The sequence below is a fragment of the Delphinapterus leucas genome, chromosome 12, assembly GCF_059928025.1.
Source record: "Delphinapterus leucas isolate spDelLeu-1000000601 "Yukka" chromosome 12, BTC_Dleu_Yukka2, whole genome shotgun sequence".
NCBI lineage: Eukaryota > Metazoa > Chordata > Mammalia > Artiodactyla > Monodontidae > Delphinapterus > Delphinapterus leucas.
The window spans coordinates 48,924,871-48,941,972 of record NC_143140.1 but is presented as its reverse complement, the minus strand read 5'-3'; the positions used below and the strand labels follow the sequence as shown (position 1 = coordinate 48,941,972).

The 17,102-nt window shown below is 42.5% G+C and overlaps 1 protein-coding gene across 4 annotated transcripts in view; it reads left to right on the top strand.

The window, feature by feature from the left end:
- The window catches only part of TRAF3IP2 (TRAF3 interacting protein 2), a 41,588-nt gene that overhangs the window by 16,998 nt on the left and 7,488 nt on the right, over window positions 1-17,102 (top strand). Inside the window, exons 3-6 of one of the 4 annotated variants that reach the window (XM_022554558.3) lie at window positions 6,771-6,957; window positions 10,533-10,711; window positions 12,732-12,820; window positions 16,493-16,561. In XM_022554558.3, the coding sequence (XP_022410266.2) occupies window positions 6,771-6,957; window positions 10,533-10,711; window positions 12,732-12,820; window positions 16,493-16,561 (524 nt within the window). Of the gene's footprint in view, window positions 1-6,770; window positions 6,964-10,532; window positions 10,712-10,769; window positions 12,859-16,492; window positions 16,562-17,102 lie in introns of those variants that run through there. The other 3 variants (XM_022554546.3, XM_089921946.1, XM_089921947.1) reach the window with 3 other exon arrangements.

The following is a 17,102-nucleotide window of genomic DNA, read 5'->3' as shown; positions in this document are numbered from 1 at the left end:
GCATGAAGTGTTGATCCCATACATGTTATTTTTTTTCAATTATATATGTTAAAGACTCCATTAAAAAGTGTGTAAGATGGCCCCAACTGTTAACTGTGATCATGGGGGAAGGGGAACAAGGAATTAGGAAGAGATAAGGAGATTTTTCTTCTAACTCTACATATTTTTGTTGAATTTGTTAGAGCAGACAGGCATTACTTTTATAATTTAAAAAATAAGTAAAGGGACTTCCCTGGGGGTACAGTGGTTAAGAATCTGCCTGCCAATGCAGGGGACACGTTTGAGCCCTGGTCCGGGAAGATCCCACATGCCGCGGAGCAGCTAAGCCCGTGAGCCACAACTACTGAGCCCGTGTGCCACAACTACTGAGCCCACGAGCCACAACTACTGAAGCCTACGAGCCTAGAGCCCATGCTCCACAACAAGAGAAGCCACTGCAATGAGAAGCCCACACACCGCTACGAAGAGTAGCCCCGCTAGCTGCAACTAGAGAAAGCCAGTGTGCAGCAACGAAGACCCAACACAGCCATAAATAAATAATTTTTAAAAATAAGTAAAAGTTAAAAAGAAAAAAGAAAAGTAAGGGGAAATGAGAGTGTACAGGTGGGCTCAGCCTAATCCACCCTGCATGTGCCTTGGTCCTGGTTCCCAGGGGCATTTAATCACAGGGAAGAGGGTCAGGGTCGGGCTGGGTTTGTCAGGGAAATTCAGTGCTTACAGTTTCTCTTCAGGGCACTGCAAGCCCAAAATATTTATGAGGCCTCCAATAGCAATGGCTCCCAGGAAGGTTGCTGTGAGGATTAAATGAGATAATGTATTAAAGACACTAGGAAAGTGGCTGGCTTGTAGTAAGCCCTCAATAACTAGCAGCTCTTAGTTATTATTGTTATTATCTAAATGGATCCTGTAGCCAGCCCTGTAAAGTACCCCTCTACTTCTAGATCCCTCTCGCTGGCACAGATTTTAAGCATTCAAAGCAGGTGTATAAATGCTTAGTTTCATGTCAGGACTGTAACTGCATTTAATTGCCAGCAAAACCACTTCAAAAGAGCTGTTCATCTAAGTGATGCTCGTGCAGTTGGAAACCATGGCTACGTGGTTCTACTCGGCTTTAGAAGAGTATTACTTCCTCATCCGTTAATGAAAATATAAATAAATAATGATCACCATGCAAATGGCATACCTTAGCCTTTGCAAGTCAAAGCAAAAATGGTTACTGGTCACCCCTTTCATGTCAAAAAAAAAAAAAAGTTATCAAAGCAGGTGGAAACAAGCAGCGGAAAAAGACTGTTTCTTTCCTCCCCCCCACCCCCGGGAGAAGTCAGCCTCTTACTGCCTCAGAATCCTTCCACTGAAGGTCACCAGACTGGAGATCATGGCTATGCAATCAAATAAAACCCATGACGCAAATAAATTGGGAGAAAAGAATGTATTAAGTCTAAAAGACTCATTTTACTGTAAAATTCTTGCTTTCTCTACCAAGGAGACTGAATAAAATAAACCTGTGGGCACGTGCCTACTATTGCTCATATGGACCCCAAAGAGTGATTATTTGTATGCTAGAATGCATGCACAATTAAAAGAAAGGAAAAAGCAAACCAAGTGGAAGAGATGAGAAAGAAAAGTGTTGCCTTTCAGGAACTACAGCTGTTTACAGCTGTGAGAGTTCCTGTAACAGTTTATGCAGGCCATTTTGTTTTCCTTGCTAAAGTGATTGTGTTATATCATCATGTCTTTTGACAACTTGAAAATCAGATTTTATTTTCTCTCTCATAAATTCTTTTAATACCATTCTTAATAAGGAAGAAAAATGTTGAATGTTTTGACTGAGAAGTGGAAAGCCTCGTTTAGGATTTGGTTTACAAATTCCAAGTGGTCAAAGCCCAGTAACACGAAGACCATGTGTACTCAGGCCAAGAGGATCGTAAGATTGACAAGTAACATACAGTTCTGGGCACCTATTCATGATGTGCAAGATTTGTATTTTTGTTTTGTGATTAACACTGCGTCAGAATCTAGGAGTTACTGTGCTAACAAATCACTTGTCTATCACATTCTACAGAATGCACTCTCCTGATGGAATTTTAGGCATGAGGACAAGTCATTGGGGGAGATATTTTAGGCAGTGATTCTTAAGTCTACCGCATAGCTGGCTGCTGGCTTGCACACCTCTCTTACGCACTGAGTGTGGGTTTGTGTTTCCAAACAAACATCCATAGACACACAGATTTCCTCTTTCTCTCTCCATTTATTTTGAGCTACTAAGGAGAACTATAACCTATTTATTTCTATTCACCGCCTGCCTAGCCATAGAGGTTCAATAATATTTGTTGAATGAACAAAAAGAAATCTGTTCCCTACTTCCTGGGAAAAGGAGTGATTCCCTAATCATGAGTAGAGACTTTGTGATATCAAGCCTTGGAAAGGCCATCTTTACTTGTCTAATGGGAGAGCAGAGGAAAGAAAGGAGGTCAATGAGATTTGGAAACAGACCTTGTTCATTCATTTATCAACTTATTCAACAAATATTTGCCCAGTTCTCTGCTAGGCACTGGGTGTGCAGGGGTAAATACAACACACATGGTCCTGTCTTTTCAGAGTTCACAGTCTACTGGAGATAAGTCTATAGATAAGAAGAAATTGGCAAACAAAATAACAAAGTGTATGTGTTATAAAGGAAATAGCCAGGTGTTAGAACAGACATTAATAGACAGGATGGTGAGAGGAGGCCTCTTTGAGTAGGACACATGTGAGCTGAAATCTAAAGGAAAATAAGGTCCAGGAAGCAAGGAGTTTGGTGTAGTTAATGTACCAAAAGCAAGTGAGTGGGGCTAGAGCAGGGTGAGCAGGGAGAGAATGATATGCTAGAAAATGAAGGAGGCAAGGACTGTGGTAAGGAATTTGGATTTTTTTCTAAGTTAAACTTCTTTAGGAAAACAAAAAATTGAACTCTATAATCCTGAATAAGGAACTTAGAACAGTACTTGGCATGTAACAAGTACTCGATAAATGTTAGCCATTATATATATAGTACCCAGCTAAACTAGCAAGCCTTGGTCAAAATAGTGGAACAAAACTATCAAAATCTGAGCGATGAAAAGACATTCATTTACCCAACAAATACAGATTTTATTTCACAACTTTTCCACACAACCAGCCAAATTCCAGACAAAACCAGTCAAGTTCCACTTACAAAAAGGAAACCTTGGGTTTCCCTGGTGGCACAGTGGTTAAGAATACGTCTGCCAATGCAGGGGACACGGGTTCAAGCCCTGGTCCAGGAAGATCCCACATCCCGTGGAGCAACTAAGCCCGTGCACCACAACTACTGAGCCCTCGTGCCACAACTACAGAAGCCCGCAAGCCTAGAGCCCATGCTCCGCAACAAGAGAAGCCACCGCAATGAGAAGCCCGTGCACCGCATCGAAGAGTAGTCCCACTCGCTGCAACTAGAGGAAGCCCGAGCGCAGCAACGAAGACCCAATGCAGCCAAAAGTAAATAAATAAATTTATTTTAAAAAAAAGGAAATCTTATTTTTGATTGACCCTCTGATATTCAATATTTCTTTGCTTTAACAATCAAAGGACAGCATAGAGAACTATATTGTCAGTACCCTAATTTCAAAAATAGATGAGGTGGATCATTTTCATCTGCTCACACAAAGCAGTGTAAGCTTTTAGCACAGGTGGCCATTTCAGAAATGAGAGTTACAGCTAATCAAACACTTAGCCCACATGCCTTAGTGATTTTAATGATATGATTAGTTGCTATGAGACAGAAACCTGTTGTGTGAGGAATAATCTGTTAGAAATCATATGTCCTTGATTCAAAGGCTTTTGATTAACAGCACTAACATCCACCTTCTGGAAAAGAAATAAACCCTATGATTAGAGCTTGGTAGTCATTTTAAAGCAAATAAAACCTTATTAGCCACTTTTTAATGGATATGGGAAACAAGAATGGCTCTAAGCATTAAAAACTTTCAAGGCCACTGGCAACGTTGCTCCTCTTCTCCTTGTCTTCTTTCTTCCTACTTCCAGAGGAGACACTGAGAAATACCGCAGATGGAGAGCAGATGAGACATAGACAGTCTAGAAGACCCAAGACCTAGCAGGCAGACTGTGCAGTGCTCCATGGCTTCGCTTGTGTGCGTGTGTGAAGTTGGCTTTGTAACTCTTCAGTCTTCATTCATTCATTTATTGAGCATCCCCTGGGTGTCGGCACTGTGCCTGGAGATGTGGTGGCAAACAGACACAGTTCGTGCTTTCACAGAGCTTAGAGTCTCGTAGGGAAGGCAGGTAAGAAGTTGACAAGTAAGAGTCATGCTTACTTATACAAACATGATGAGCATTAGGAAGAAAATAAAATAGGGAGATGGGATTTGAACAGGTGAATTCACTGGTGAACAGGTGATATCTGAGCTGAGCCCTGAATGTCGAGATGTTGATCTGTAAAGACACAGAGCAAAACAGTCTGGACAGAGCGGATGGCAGACTCAGGGTCCCAGAGGTGGGGTACTAGCTTGGGGCGTTCAAGAAGAAGAAAGACAGCCAGGATAGCTGGGGCTTGGTGAGCAGAGTATAGTAGGAGGTAAAATCAAGAAGGGCAGAGACCCGATCATGCAAGGTTGATTTTAAATGCAGTGGGAAATCTCTGGAGGGTTGTACCTATAGCTGGTTTTGTAAATGGTCCACTCATACAAGACTCACCTAAAAACATGGCTGGCCTAGTGACCTGATAGCAGTGGCACTTTTTAACCCTGTTCCAGCTAGGGAAAAGAGCAGCAGGAGAGACCAGCCCTGTAGCCCTGGAACTCCAACTGGTGAGCTGGACCCCTTGGAATGTGTCTGACCTGCCCCAGGAAGGCTGTAAAGACAAAACCTCAGTTGTCTATCTTGTTCTAGACCATAGTGGGCTCTGTGGTCCTGTCTCCCCATTCTTAGAGATGCCTTCCATGTCCTGGTCTTTATCAGCCAAGGGGCTGGGATAGACCCAGTCAGATCCTTTTATCCTCCTCCCTTTCCTTAAGCCCCTAATATCATAACCAGGCCTAAGCAATAGCAGGGCAAGGGTCACGGTCAGGACCAGGAGACAACCTGGGTTAAGAGGGGTGTGGTCATTTTTGCCAAAGGAAGCAGGACAGGAAGGACCTAGCTGATGTCACAGGTCAGAGCAGACAATAGACTAAATCCAGGGATTCTGACCATGCTTGAGAGACTGGCTTGGGCACATTTCCAGGGTCACTCAGCCAAGTTTCTTGAGTCCAGACAGTGGGGCCACACTAGTGAAGTGAATACACATATTATTTGTCTTCTGTACTTGAGGCCAATAGTCCCCTAGATGTTCCCATGAAAACTTCAGTGGTTCCTGACTACTTACCAAACTAGGCATAAAGTTCTTAACCACATTCTCGCTCTCCACATTCTGGTTCCAACCTTCTTTATCTGTTACTTTCTTGCTCACTTCCTAGTTTTATTTCACTTTACATCCCGGCATGTATCCTACCTACACAGCAGGCAAATTGGTTATTATTTATATAATCAGAGAAAGAATAAAGACCAATAAATATCTTTTGAAAACCAAGGTTCTTTCTTGCCCTAACTAGCTATGCCTCCTCCATCATCCAAGTTCTTACTTGGGCAGAGGTGGCAATGCTTGGATTACCAGGATGTGCTCATGGTTCATTTTGCAGGGTTATCCACTTGGCTCTCTCCAGTTCTTCTCCAAGCTAGGCCCACCCCTAAGATATATCAGAGCTCTCAGATTTCCCACACCTGAGCCCCTTTGGGCCCAGACAGTTCCCCCAGAGCCTTCCTCTCCCACCCTTCCTGGGTTCCCTTGCATCCCTCCTCTGACCTTCACTTCTCTTCTTCACCTGGTCAGGCAGGTTGCCCTTCTTCCTTTGGGACTCTGCTACTCCTGGGCCTGGCTGGGACCAACTTTCCCCTAGGTTACAAATTCATATAAATCACTGCCAGGCCTGGCTTTGCTCTGAGACTGCCCTCTTCTAACTGCCCTGGCCCCAGGTGCACATAGCCTTTAGCAACAGAGGACTGAGAAAGTTGGGAGGTGTTGCCAACTGGTTGGTTACTTCCCAGAGGTATGAGCCAAGTTTTCATTCATTTACTTCTTCTTGAGGGATTGGTGTGTGTGTGTGTGTGTGTGTGTGTGTGTGTGTGTGTGTCCAGGGAAGGAAAAGAGCAAGTAGTGCTTCTGTATCTATCCTGAGGATAATTTCTCCTAGCCTTGGGTTCTAAAAACTTGGGGAATTATGGTAGGAATAGTGGTGATCTGGGTCCCTTGGGATGTATCTCACCTGCCCCAGGAAAGCTATAACAGCAAAACCTGGGCAGTTATCTTGTCCTAGACCAAAGTGGTCTCTGTGGCCCTACCTCCCCATTCTTAGAGATGCCCTCCAAGTCCTGGTCTTTATCAGCCAGGCAGCTGGAATAGGCTCAGTTTGGATTATTTTAAGCATCTTATTTAAATAGGGGCCTATGTGGAGCTTTGTACTTTCCAATTAGAACACCAAACTCATGATTTCACAGATGTTTTTATTTAGGAAAAAAATAAAAACAATGACTCAATTTCATGAAAGCAATCAAGTAAATAATAGTACAGAAATATGGCAAACATCTTAGAGGTGGTAAACGTTATCTGGAACCCTCAGTTGGTATCAAGACAAAAATTTGCACTGAGCTTACCTCTCCTTTCACACAAAGGAGCTAGGGTCAGCCTTCCCTGTTTTCTTTGCTGTCTTTACCTGCAGATGGCCACGACTACCCTCGAACAGCCTACCAGCAAGTGATCCAGCCGGCTCTACCTGGGCAGGCCCCACCTGGAGCCAGTGTGAGAGGCCTGCACCCTGTGCAGAAGGTCGTCCTGAACTATCCCAGCCCCTGGGACCAAGAGGAGAGGCCTCCACAAAGAGACTGCTCCTCCCTAGGGCTCCTGAGGTATCAGTAAGTACGATGGGGCCGAATTTCAAACAGTTCTAGCATGAAAAAGAATGATGCCAGTGCAATCAAAATGTATCTAAACTCTCTGTTGGTTTGCTACCCAGGCTGCTGACCAAGTCCCACACTGGAACGCCCCACATAGACTTTTCAGGTCAGGAGGAAAGGGAAACTGGTTGATAAGAATCTCTTTACCAGACACATAAAGCCACTGGTGACTAGTCAAAATGCTCTTGAAGGAAAGGCTCTTAAGATGCTAAGTCACACCTGCTTCTTTTACTTTCAGATCCCCTGGCCTTTTAGCCCATGAAATAGTTTTTTATTTTTACTATGGCTGACTTCCAAAGCTATGAAGTTCTTTTTTATATCCTTAGTTTCTACACCTGTTTAAGACCATTTCTTACTTTGAAATTTTAAATTCAATTCGTTCTTAATAGAAATTTAAAATAACCTGTTATTTTCTTTTGTAATAAAAGAATTCACACATGTTGAACACCATTATTAGGTCTTTCCGATACTTCTTCCAGAAAAACAATTTTGGTTTTTCTTGACTTTAATTGTTTAATTGTCTAATCCTTTAATCATATTTCTCTTCATTGTTCTTTTTTTTTGTAAATTTATTTATTTATTTATTTTTGGCTGTGATGGGTCTTCGTTGCTGCGTGCGGGCTTTCTCTAGTTGCGGCGAGTGGGGGCTACTCTTCGTTGCGGTGCTCGGGCTTCTCATTGCAGTGACTTCTCTTGTTGTGGAGAAGGGCTCTAGGCGCGCAGGCTCAGTAGTTGTGGCTCGTGGGTTCTAGAGCGCAGGCTCAGTAGTTGTGGTACTGGGCTTAGTTGCTCCGCGGGATGTGGGATCTTCCCAACCAGGGCTCAAACCCGTGTCCCCTGCATTGGCAGGCAGATTCTTAACCACTGCACCACCAGGGAAGCCCCATTGTTTTCTTTTGACTCTTCAAGTTTCCCTTTTCTCTTAATTTATAGATCTAAAACATACAGGAACAACTCGTGTAAATGGAGCTTCCTAACTGATGACAAAATTGGAAAGAGAGTAGATAAAATGTTTGCTCTTGCTCAAGCACGACTTTTATATACCACTCAGAGTAAATCTATATTCTGTTTTGAGAACGGAATGAGATATGAAGGTCCTATTAAAGCAGTTTTTTTCAGAAATAGAGAAATCGGTAATCAGATCAAAAAGTTTATTGAAAGAAAAAAGCGCACTCTATTTACAATGGCAGATAAGGCACATCTGCCTTTCCTCTTCACTCAGAAGCCGACAAGCCCTCAGATTTTCTTTGCAGACAGATGCCTTATTTTTTTAAAAACAAAATTGCATGGAATTTATATAATGGAATTAAGTAATGATTTACAGCCAGATAAGCACTCTTGCAGAAAAAATATCTAAAATTCCAAGAAAACAAACAAAATTTAAGCATCTTTATGTTTACTGTTGAATAGGAGAGGCAATAGTAATTTTTAAATTAAACTTTTATTTTGAAATAATTTTAGATATGCAGAAGAATAGCAAATGTAGTACAGAGTAACCGCTTTTGTAACATCAATTTAAGCCTGCTATGGTCTCCTTGGATTTATTTTATCATTTTAAGATAATGAAAAATAAGTACAGGTAATGAAGCTAATTCTCCTCTTACTGGTCTTTTGAAAGAGAACCTTAATACAGAAAATTTACTCTGTCATTACTCTCCATGATATTGTTTTATATGAAAGTTTTTGAATATTATCAAGGCCTTTGCTTTGTCAAGTGAGCAACCGTCTTTTATAACAACTAAGCAACTTTGGGTACAAAGGCATTTAATGCAAAAAGAATATGGAACTGGATCCCCATTAGATGAAGGCATATTTCGTAAAAATTTTTTTTCTATATTAATATAAAAATAACTTCCTCAAGCATTCACAATTAGAAATATAATGTAGTTGAGATTCTGTATAATTTTATTTTAAATCTTGTTACATAGGACTTTCAGAATTTTTTTTAATACTCTTTTGGGTAAAAATATGAAATCATAAGCAACAATCTAGGCATATACACACAGATTTTATATTCAAAACTTTTGTAAGATTTAGAATATAAAACAATTTCAAACATAACAAATAACAAACATTCCTGTTCCCACTACCTAGGTTTTTTAAAATGTTAACAATGCCACATTTACTTCATATTTTTTTGAAGAAATAAAACATTACAGACACAGTTTTAGTCTCCATATCAGTTAGAATTCAGTTACAGAAAACAGAAACAACTCTAGCTATTGTAAACAGAAGGGATTTAATATAGGGAATTGGGTACTTATGACATTGTTGGAGGTTGGAGGAACGAGTTTGAGGCTGGGCTTCCAGGAATGATCCCAGAGCAAAGTCACAGAACAGGAGACCAGAGAGGCTGCTTCCTCTGGCATAGTCAGAGAGGCGGAGGGTCAGAAAGCCACCGCGGAGCCCTCCATTCTAGGCCATGCTGCCACAGCACACTCCAGAATCCGGAAGCTGCCACCACCTCAGCTACTGGAAACATTTTGTTCCTGCTAGGTCTGCACTGGCAAAAAAACGGATGCCCATGCCCTGCCCTTGACACTGTGAAGCTGTAACGGGACACTGGGATGCCTCCTGATGAACTCGGCACCTCATGACAGACAGCCCTTAACAACAGAAACCACAGAAGTGGCAGAAGCATGGCCTCCATTTCCGTCTACCTTCCAAATCTCACATGAGTGCATCTGGTTGTTCCTCTCAGCAGACCGTTCATGGGAATATTTTGGTGACCAAAATAATAATAAAGATGCCATATAATAATATGGTACAGGGCTTCCCTGGTGGCGCAGTGGTTGAGAGTCCGCCTGCCGATGCAGGGGACACGGGTTCGTGCCCCGGTCTGGGAAGATCCCACATGCCGCGGAGCTACTGGGCCCGTGAGCCATGGCCGCTGAGCCTGCGCGTCCGGAGGCTGTGCTCCGCAACGGGAGAGGCCACAACAGTGACAGGCCCGCATACCGCAAAAAAAAAAAAAAAAAAAAAAAAAAGAGATGAATAATATGGTACAAACCTCTTTAAAGGGTCCTCAAAATCAGATTTTCATTCGTATATTAACATAGATAATTTTAAACCTACATGGTCTTTTCTATCTTTTGAGATATAATTAAATGTTATCTATTGTGAGCTAAAAGTTGTCTTTTTATCAGAATGCCTAAACACCAAACCTTGTATGTCACCCATTGTATTACTTTGTTTTCTTGGTGATCTTGTCTGAACTGTACCTGAGACTTATCTTCCCCATTAGACAGTCCTTAAATTGAGAAATCAAATCCTGCTTCCCTCTTTGACCCCTAGCACAGGCCCTTATAAATGGCAGCCATCCAAATTGCTCATTGACCAAAATCTCTGCAGAAAAAAACTCTGTCCTTCTGGGTCAGGAAAGAAATGGAGGCAGAGGAGAGAGATAGCTCACTGCTATGAGCTATGAAATGAGATAGCTCATTTCCCATAGTCATTAAAGGCTTTCTGTCCCCCTAGGTTTGTGTTTATAAAACATGAACATTTACTGTGAATGTATTCCTTTCCAGGGGCCGGCTTTATAACCAGCCACCTCATAGAGCTGGTGCTCCTGAGGGGTCCTTGGAGTGTCCTGCAGAGTTGAGACCGGAGGGTCCCCAGACTCCATCCCCAGCTGCTATCCCTAGACCCCCAAGTAACCCTCCAGCCAGAGGAACTCTGAAAACAAGCAATTTGCCAGAAGAGCTGCGTAAGTTGTTTGCGATGTTGTTTTTTCCTTCTTCTTGTCAGGTCTTATAGTTTAAGAGTACTTGATGATTATTCATCCATAATCTTGGATATCTCTCACATACTACACAGTGAAATGAAATTTCCTTTTTGTTAAAAAAGTAACCAGCATTTTGTAAGACTGTTTGTAGTGATTCTGACACTACCTGCAATACTCACAAAGTGCTTAACGACTAGCCTTTTCTTCATCATGTACTCCAACAACAAATGACCCCCACGCTTTTTCCCTCTTCTAAATGATGCTCTTAAGTGGACTTGTCCCTGGATAGATTGATTAGATGTCCATGTGGTATTGGCCAGGGATCTAGCGTCTCACCATAAATTAGCAGCAGCCTTCAAGAACGAGGTCATTTCCTGTAGGAATAAGCAATCTTGTTTGGAAAAAGCAGTCTCACATTCTCCATACTGCTTTACAACCAAATGCAAACTAAGCCTTTTATTTAAAGAAACATTCGACTAAGTGTCAGGTGATGATGCTTTTTCCACATTTTGCAGCCAGAACCACTTTGAAATATCACCAAAATGTTCTCATATTAAGGTCTGTCAGGACAGTAAGTTCCAGAAATCTTAAGAAAACAGTCACTACTTGTGAAATTGTTATATTCTGTTGTGCTTGCTGGAATTCTAATAAGCCCTTTCCAAATCTAGGCACTGCTTTGAACCAACTTAAAATTAAGCCCTTTGCATTTGTTAATTCCAACTGGGGGAATCGATGCTCTTTGGTCATTTAAGGCTCTGAAAGATTTCTACGACAATGATCCATTGTTGTTTTTTTAAAAAAAATTTGTGTTTTAATCTTCTTAAAATCTTAGACATTTAAATTTCAAGCATTTCTGGAGAATGGAAGATGTTAGGATATAGTCTGGGTGTCTGTTTATAGACCATATTTATCTTACCATAACCTATAAAGGGAGTCCTAAAATTCTTACAGAGGAATTGGTTGAATATTAGGTGTCGAGAAGAAAATAGAGTGCCATCAATATGCCTGGCTGCTTAAATGAGTCAACATGACCGTTGAACATACTTCCATTTGAGAGATGTGCTTCAAAAAACAAGAGCCTAAGCATAGATAAGTAGGTTCTCTCCAACCCCCGCTTTCTTCTCCACCCTCTGCCCCAGGGCTTCCTGAGATGTAGCCAGTTGATTCCAGACTAAAAGCCAATACAGAGAGATTATTCATCTACCACATTAACACGCTAGCCAGATAATTACCCAAGACTTTAGCCTGGGAAAACACTGGTTCTCACCCTGACTGGGTTAGGCTTATGGGCACAATCCCATCTGCTGCTCTAGGCTGACTCAGGGAGAAGCAAGGGAGTCAATGATGCTGGACCTGCCAGAGGCGGGCTCTCTCCTTCAAGCTGCTGAAGTTCTTAGTAACATTTCTGAGCTGCGCTTTAGTCTACTCCAACTTCCTGGCCTTTCCCCCACCAGTGAGGGGAGAAGGGGGAGGAGAACCATTTTCTCCCTCTCCTCTCTTGCTCTTGTCAAGTTCAGGGCAGCGGAGAGCATCATGAGATCAAAAGAGGACACTGCTGGGTGGCCCCTTAGCAGGGCTCAACTTCCTGGCCCGCTGTGAGAGTATTTTTTGGGCACAGAGCCAAGTGTCTCTAATATACCAGGGGTGGCCTGATCTTAAGGCCCCGCAGGTTCTGGGTGATGGATTTTTTTGTTAACGCATCATGTGGTTTCTCAGAAGACCTCCTCTACTTGTCTCAGCCTGCCAGAACTCTCTCTCCTTTCCATGCACCCTGAGCAGTCTGCATTCCCTTGGACAGAACCCCCTGCCCCTTTGGGCCTGCAGATCTATGTCCTGAGGACAGCAGTTCACCCTGCTGTAGCCATAGCCCTTAGACCACTCCCATCCTGAGGCTTCCCTTCATTACTCTAGAAGGACAAAAGACATTGCATACACTTTTCAAGTGTGGTTTAGAATAGAATAATTTGACTATTTTCTAATAAATGTGAAAAATCTCTCTTAGGGAAAGTCTTTATCACTTATTCTATGGACACGGCCATGGAGGTGGTGAAATTTGTGAACTTTTTGTTGGTAAATGGCTTCCAAACTGCAGTAAGTATTTTATCCAAAGAGAAGACTGAACTGTTAAAGTGAGTATAATGAAAAGAAAAACAAGAAAAATTATAAAGAGCTGTTGATGTTTTAAGCTATGTTATTTGATTTACGTGATTATGAACTAAATGCTTATGGATTTAGGTAATTATTTTCTAGAGTTTAAACTCTCCAAAGTCTCCAGCATGTTTTTCCTGCATGCCTTTTGAGCGACCCCGAGTGCCTCCGTACAGCCAGAACGGCGTAAACGCTGAGCACGTATGCAGCTGGCGCCCGGCCTGAGGAAAACGCCAGGCTCTCGCTGCACTTGGCATCTTTGCCCATCCTCACCAATCATGCCTGCTTTGTTTATGCTTCCTGTGGTACAGGAGGCTGCAGGCTTCACCAGGTCACCTACTCATCTTACAAGGTCCTTTCGTTCTGCACTGGGTCGTGAGGTTTGCAGTGGAGGCCCCTGCAGCCTGGGGGCCCCGCTGTGCGAAGCTGCTGGTCCATCCACACCTCGCTGCAGCAGCAATGCTTCTGGACAGGGAGGTACCTGGCCAGGTTCTCGGCTGGTCTAGGCTAGTTCAGGAAGGTAGACGCCCCAGCCCTGCTGTTCACTGTGATCTTAGCCTAAGAAATCTCAGGAAGCACATGCTCTTCAAGTCCCCTGCAGTGCTTTGAAAAAGCTCAGCTTAAACCCGTGTAAGTTTTCCTTAGGATAAATAGAGAACCACAGGAGGCTACTTGGAGGACTGGCTTTCCTCAAACGCTGAGATCGCTTCTCTTCCTTCCCAGAGACCTCCTCTGGGTATTTAGAGACGGTCAATTCTAAAGAGTGGTGAAAAATTAAGGGAAATATCTACAAATAGGAATGTTGAAGGATAAAGGATAAATGTTGACATTTAGTAGCTAAATGTCAATTTTAAAGATTATTTAGCATTTCTGACACGAGTTTTATTCAAATTTTTTCTTCAGTCTATAATTATTTTTAAATGGAAGTACATGAAAGTTGTTAAAAGTATATACTTTATACACTCCAACTTCATGACTATATAAGTACACGACTGTATAGAGACCAACATTTCAGTTTCTCATTTCTGGGATAAGAAACGCTGTGGCAACCATGATATAAAATCAAATTACAAGACATAAGGTCAACATTTCAGAAAAGATCTTACTTTGGGTCCTTTCCAAATAAGCATACTGATTGTCTCTGGAGAAGAGGACAGGTTTTTGTGACCTTAACAATCAGGGGCTGCTTAGGCCAAGTTTAAATTTGTCCTTGATCCTTATCACTCTGAAGCCTGTGGTAGAATCCCATAGCCCCATCCTGGACAGCTAAGTTACTATATTGATACATCAAGATCCCCTTAGTGGAGAAAAATAAACTTAATGGGTAATTTAATAAAGGGACAATTTTCAAAGTTCTAGGTGAGTTTTAGGGAATCCACAGGGAATAAATAGTTCAATATCCCAGGACTAGCAAAAGCAGGAGGTCTAAAGAGGCAAGGGAACAGTGACGCCTGCAACCTAAAGAGGGTGCTGTATTGGCTTGCCAGGGCTGCCACAGAATACCACAGGTGGGGGAGCTTAAACAACAGACGGTTATTTCCCCACAGTTGTGGAGGCTAGTAGTGTAAGATCAAGGTGTCAGCAGGGTTGCTTTCATTCTGAGGTGTTTTCCTTGGCTTGTAGATGGCCATCTTCTCCCTGTGTCTTCACCTGGTCTTTCTTTATAATCTCCTCTTATAAGGACACCAGTCATATTGGATCAGGGCCCACCCATAAGACCCCGTTTTACTTTAATCACCTTTTCAAAGGCCCTATCTCCAAATACAGTCACAGTCTGAGGCACTGGGGGTTAAGACATATGTTGAGACATATGAATTTGGAGGGACGCGATTCAGCTCATAATAGTGGCTGGGTGGAAAAGTTGGCCTGACAGGAGCTGTGGATTTTAGTAGAGATCTGGAGAGACTAATGGAAGATCTCCAGCACATTGTGCCACCCAGAATGTCCACGTCCATAGCGAGGAAGGATTTAGGTGCTGGGGTAATAATAAGAATGACCATTTATTGAGTACTTACTTCATGTCTGGCATTTTGATATGCCTTTTCCACACTAACTCATTTTAATCCTCACAACCACCCTAGGAAGCAGGTTTATTAACCACATATTACAAATGAAAATATTAAAACTTAGAGAGTTTCGGGAATGTTTCCCAAGTCATGCAAGTGGGAAGGGCAGGAGCCAAGAGGAAAGCCAAGCTGCCTGTCTCTTCCCAGCCCTGACATCACATTGCTTCTCTCTCGTAGAACAGAAATGGATAATTGGTACAACCTTGGAGAGCTGCAGAAGCTCTCTCAAGATTACCTAATGTAGTCACTGGCCATTGGACATTTTAAAGCAGGAATCGTCCAAACCAAAAGGAAAGCCATTCCATTTTTGATGTTCCATCAGTTAAAACGAAGGACATTCTGAACTCATATTTGTACTATATGTATCTGAGTTTGGTGTACACAAGGCAGGATCTTGTTCCATAGGAAGCTTAGAACCAGGTTGAAAAGATAAGGCAGACATCAGTAAGACATTCAGTAAATGAAAGAATGCTATAATAATGTGTTCATTGTCTAGCACCACCAGTGGTCACAAAGGGGTAGAGTTCGTTAAGGTGAGGAGAAGGAAGTCAGTGTGTGAGGAGGATTCACAGAGCACGGGGGCTTGCACTGTGCTTTAGGGTGCAGGGGACACCAGTGTGGGGAGTAAAGTAGACAGGACATGCGTGGAAAAGAGAGGTAAGCCTGGCTCATGGGTGGCACAGAAGCTTGCTGCATGGCTGGGACTTGACTTGATGGGCCCTAAATGGTGGCATAACATGTAGGACCATTGATCTGGGAGCAGTGTGACTGAATCAAATAACCCCTCTTCAAGGACACTCTCCTTGTATTACCCATTTCCGTATATAATCCCTCTTCCAATCATGAGCACCTTGTGCACAAACACACTACTCTCTGGCTGCAGAACAAGGCTGAGCCCAAGAAAGGCCTTCTTATTTAGTCTTCTGTAAAACGGAAAATAACTGGTTTTTCTCCCCTTCGAAGGCTTGATATTTAATACCAGTTTTTTCAAGGCCCAGGAGTTCTACTACTTGACTTTCATCATAAACCTTTTCCCCAGCATCTCAGTAATTGTTTTTGTGACTCTTTCTTGGACTTGTTTCAAGTTTCATGCAATCCTTTCTAAACATATAGATCGAAACTGGACATAATACCATAATAATGACCTGGCTAATGCAAGCAAAGTACCATATCGTATCTCAGTACGCGCATACTACGCATCCATTAAAATGCTCCAGAATCATGTTTGCCTTCCAAATTACAGACATATATATATATATATATATATGCGTGTGTTGCTGGCTTACGTGCACCTGGTGGTCTGCTATGTCTCTCAGATTTTTAAAACATAATTACAAATACTAAATACTCAAATGCCTACTAATCTTGAAATAGGGAACATTTTAAGAAAATTGTATCTTGATTTTTACATTTACCGGCTCCTCCTTGCAAAAAGCATTAGTGACTTTTTCAGTCTTAAATATATATAGCCTCTTGTGCTGCTTTCTCTTGCTTTGCATCTAGACAGGGCTTCTCATTAAGAGTCACTTTCCACATCTTTTTCTTGTAGATTGACATATTTGAGGATAGAATCCGAGGCATTGATATCATTAAGTGGATGGAACGCTACCTTAGGGATGTAAGTACATTCCAAAACTCTGAACTTTTTTCTTGTGAGTAAGACAATTAGCTTGGGGAGTTATTTTATCAAAGAAGCACTGGCATACCCACCAAGGGCAAAGCAGACAAAGTCCCAACAAAGCTTCCCTTGTTGGCAGCCGTGCAAAGAATTGGAAAGGAAGGATGGGGTCACCCTCCTGGACATGCACAGGCAGGAAGTAACTGTCGAACCAGACACAGGTGGTTGATAACAATCAGAGCAAACAATTTTTTGACCAGAATAGGAAAGGAGGAAATGAAGGCGAGGAGTGCGGAGGGAGCGGCAGAATTCAATTGAATCTGAGGCCACCCCAAATGTTTTGTGGGATCAGGCTGAAGAGGTTTCCAGGGCAGCCTCACAGGCCGTGCAGCACATTGCCCACAGCCCCCCAGCCCCCGACGCCCCCTCACAGCCTTGTGATTTGTTTTCCACTGACAGAATCTATACCGACCACTGGGACACTTTGTGCTTTAACAAGATAGAAATTGATTGCTGCCAGCCTGTCCGTGTCGGCCGCCTC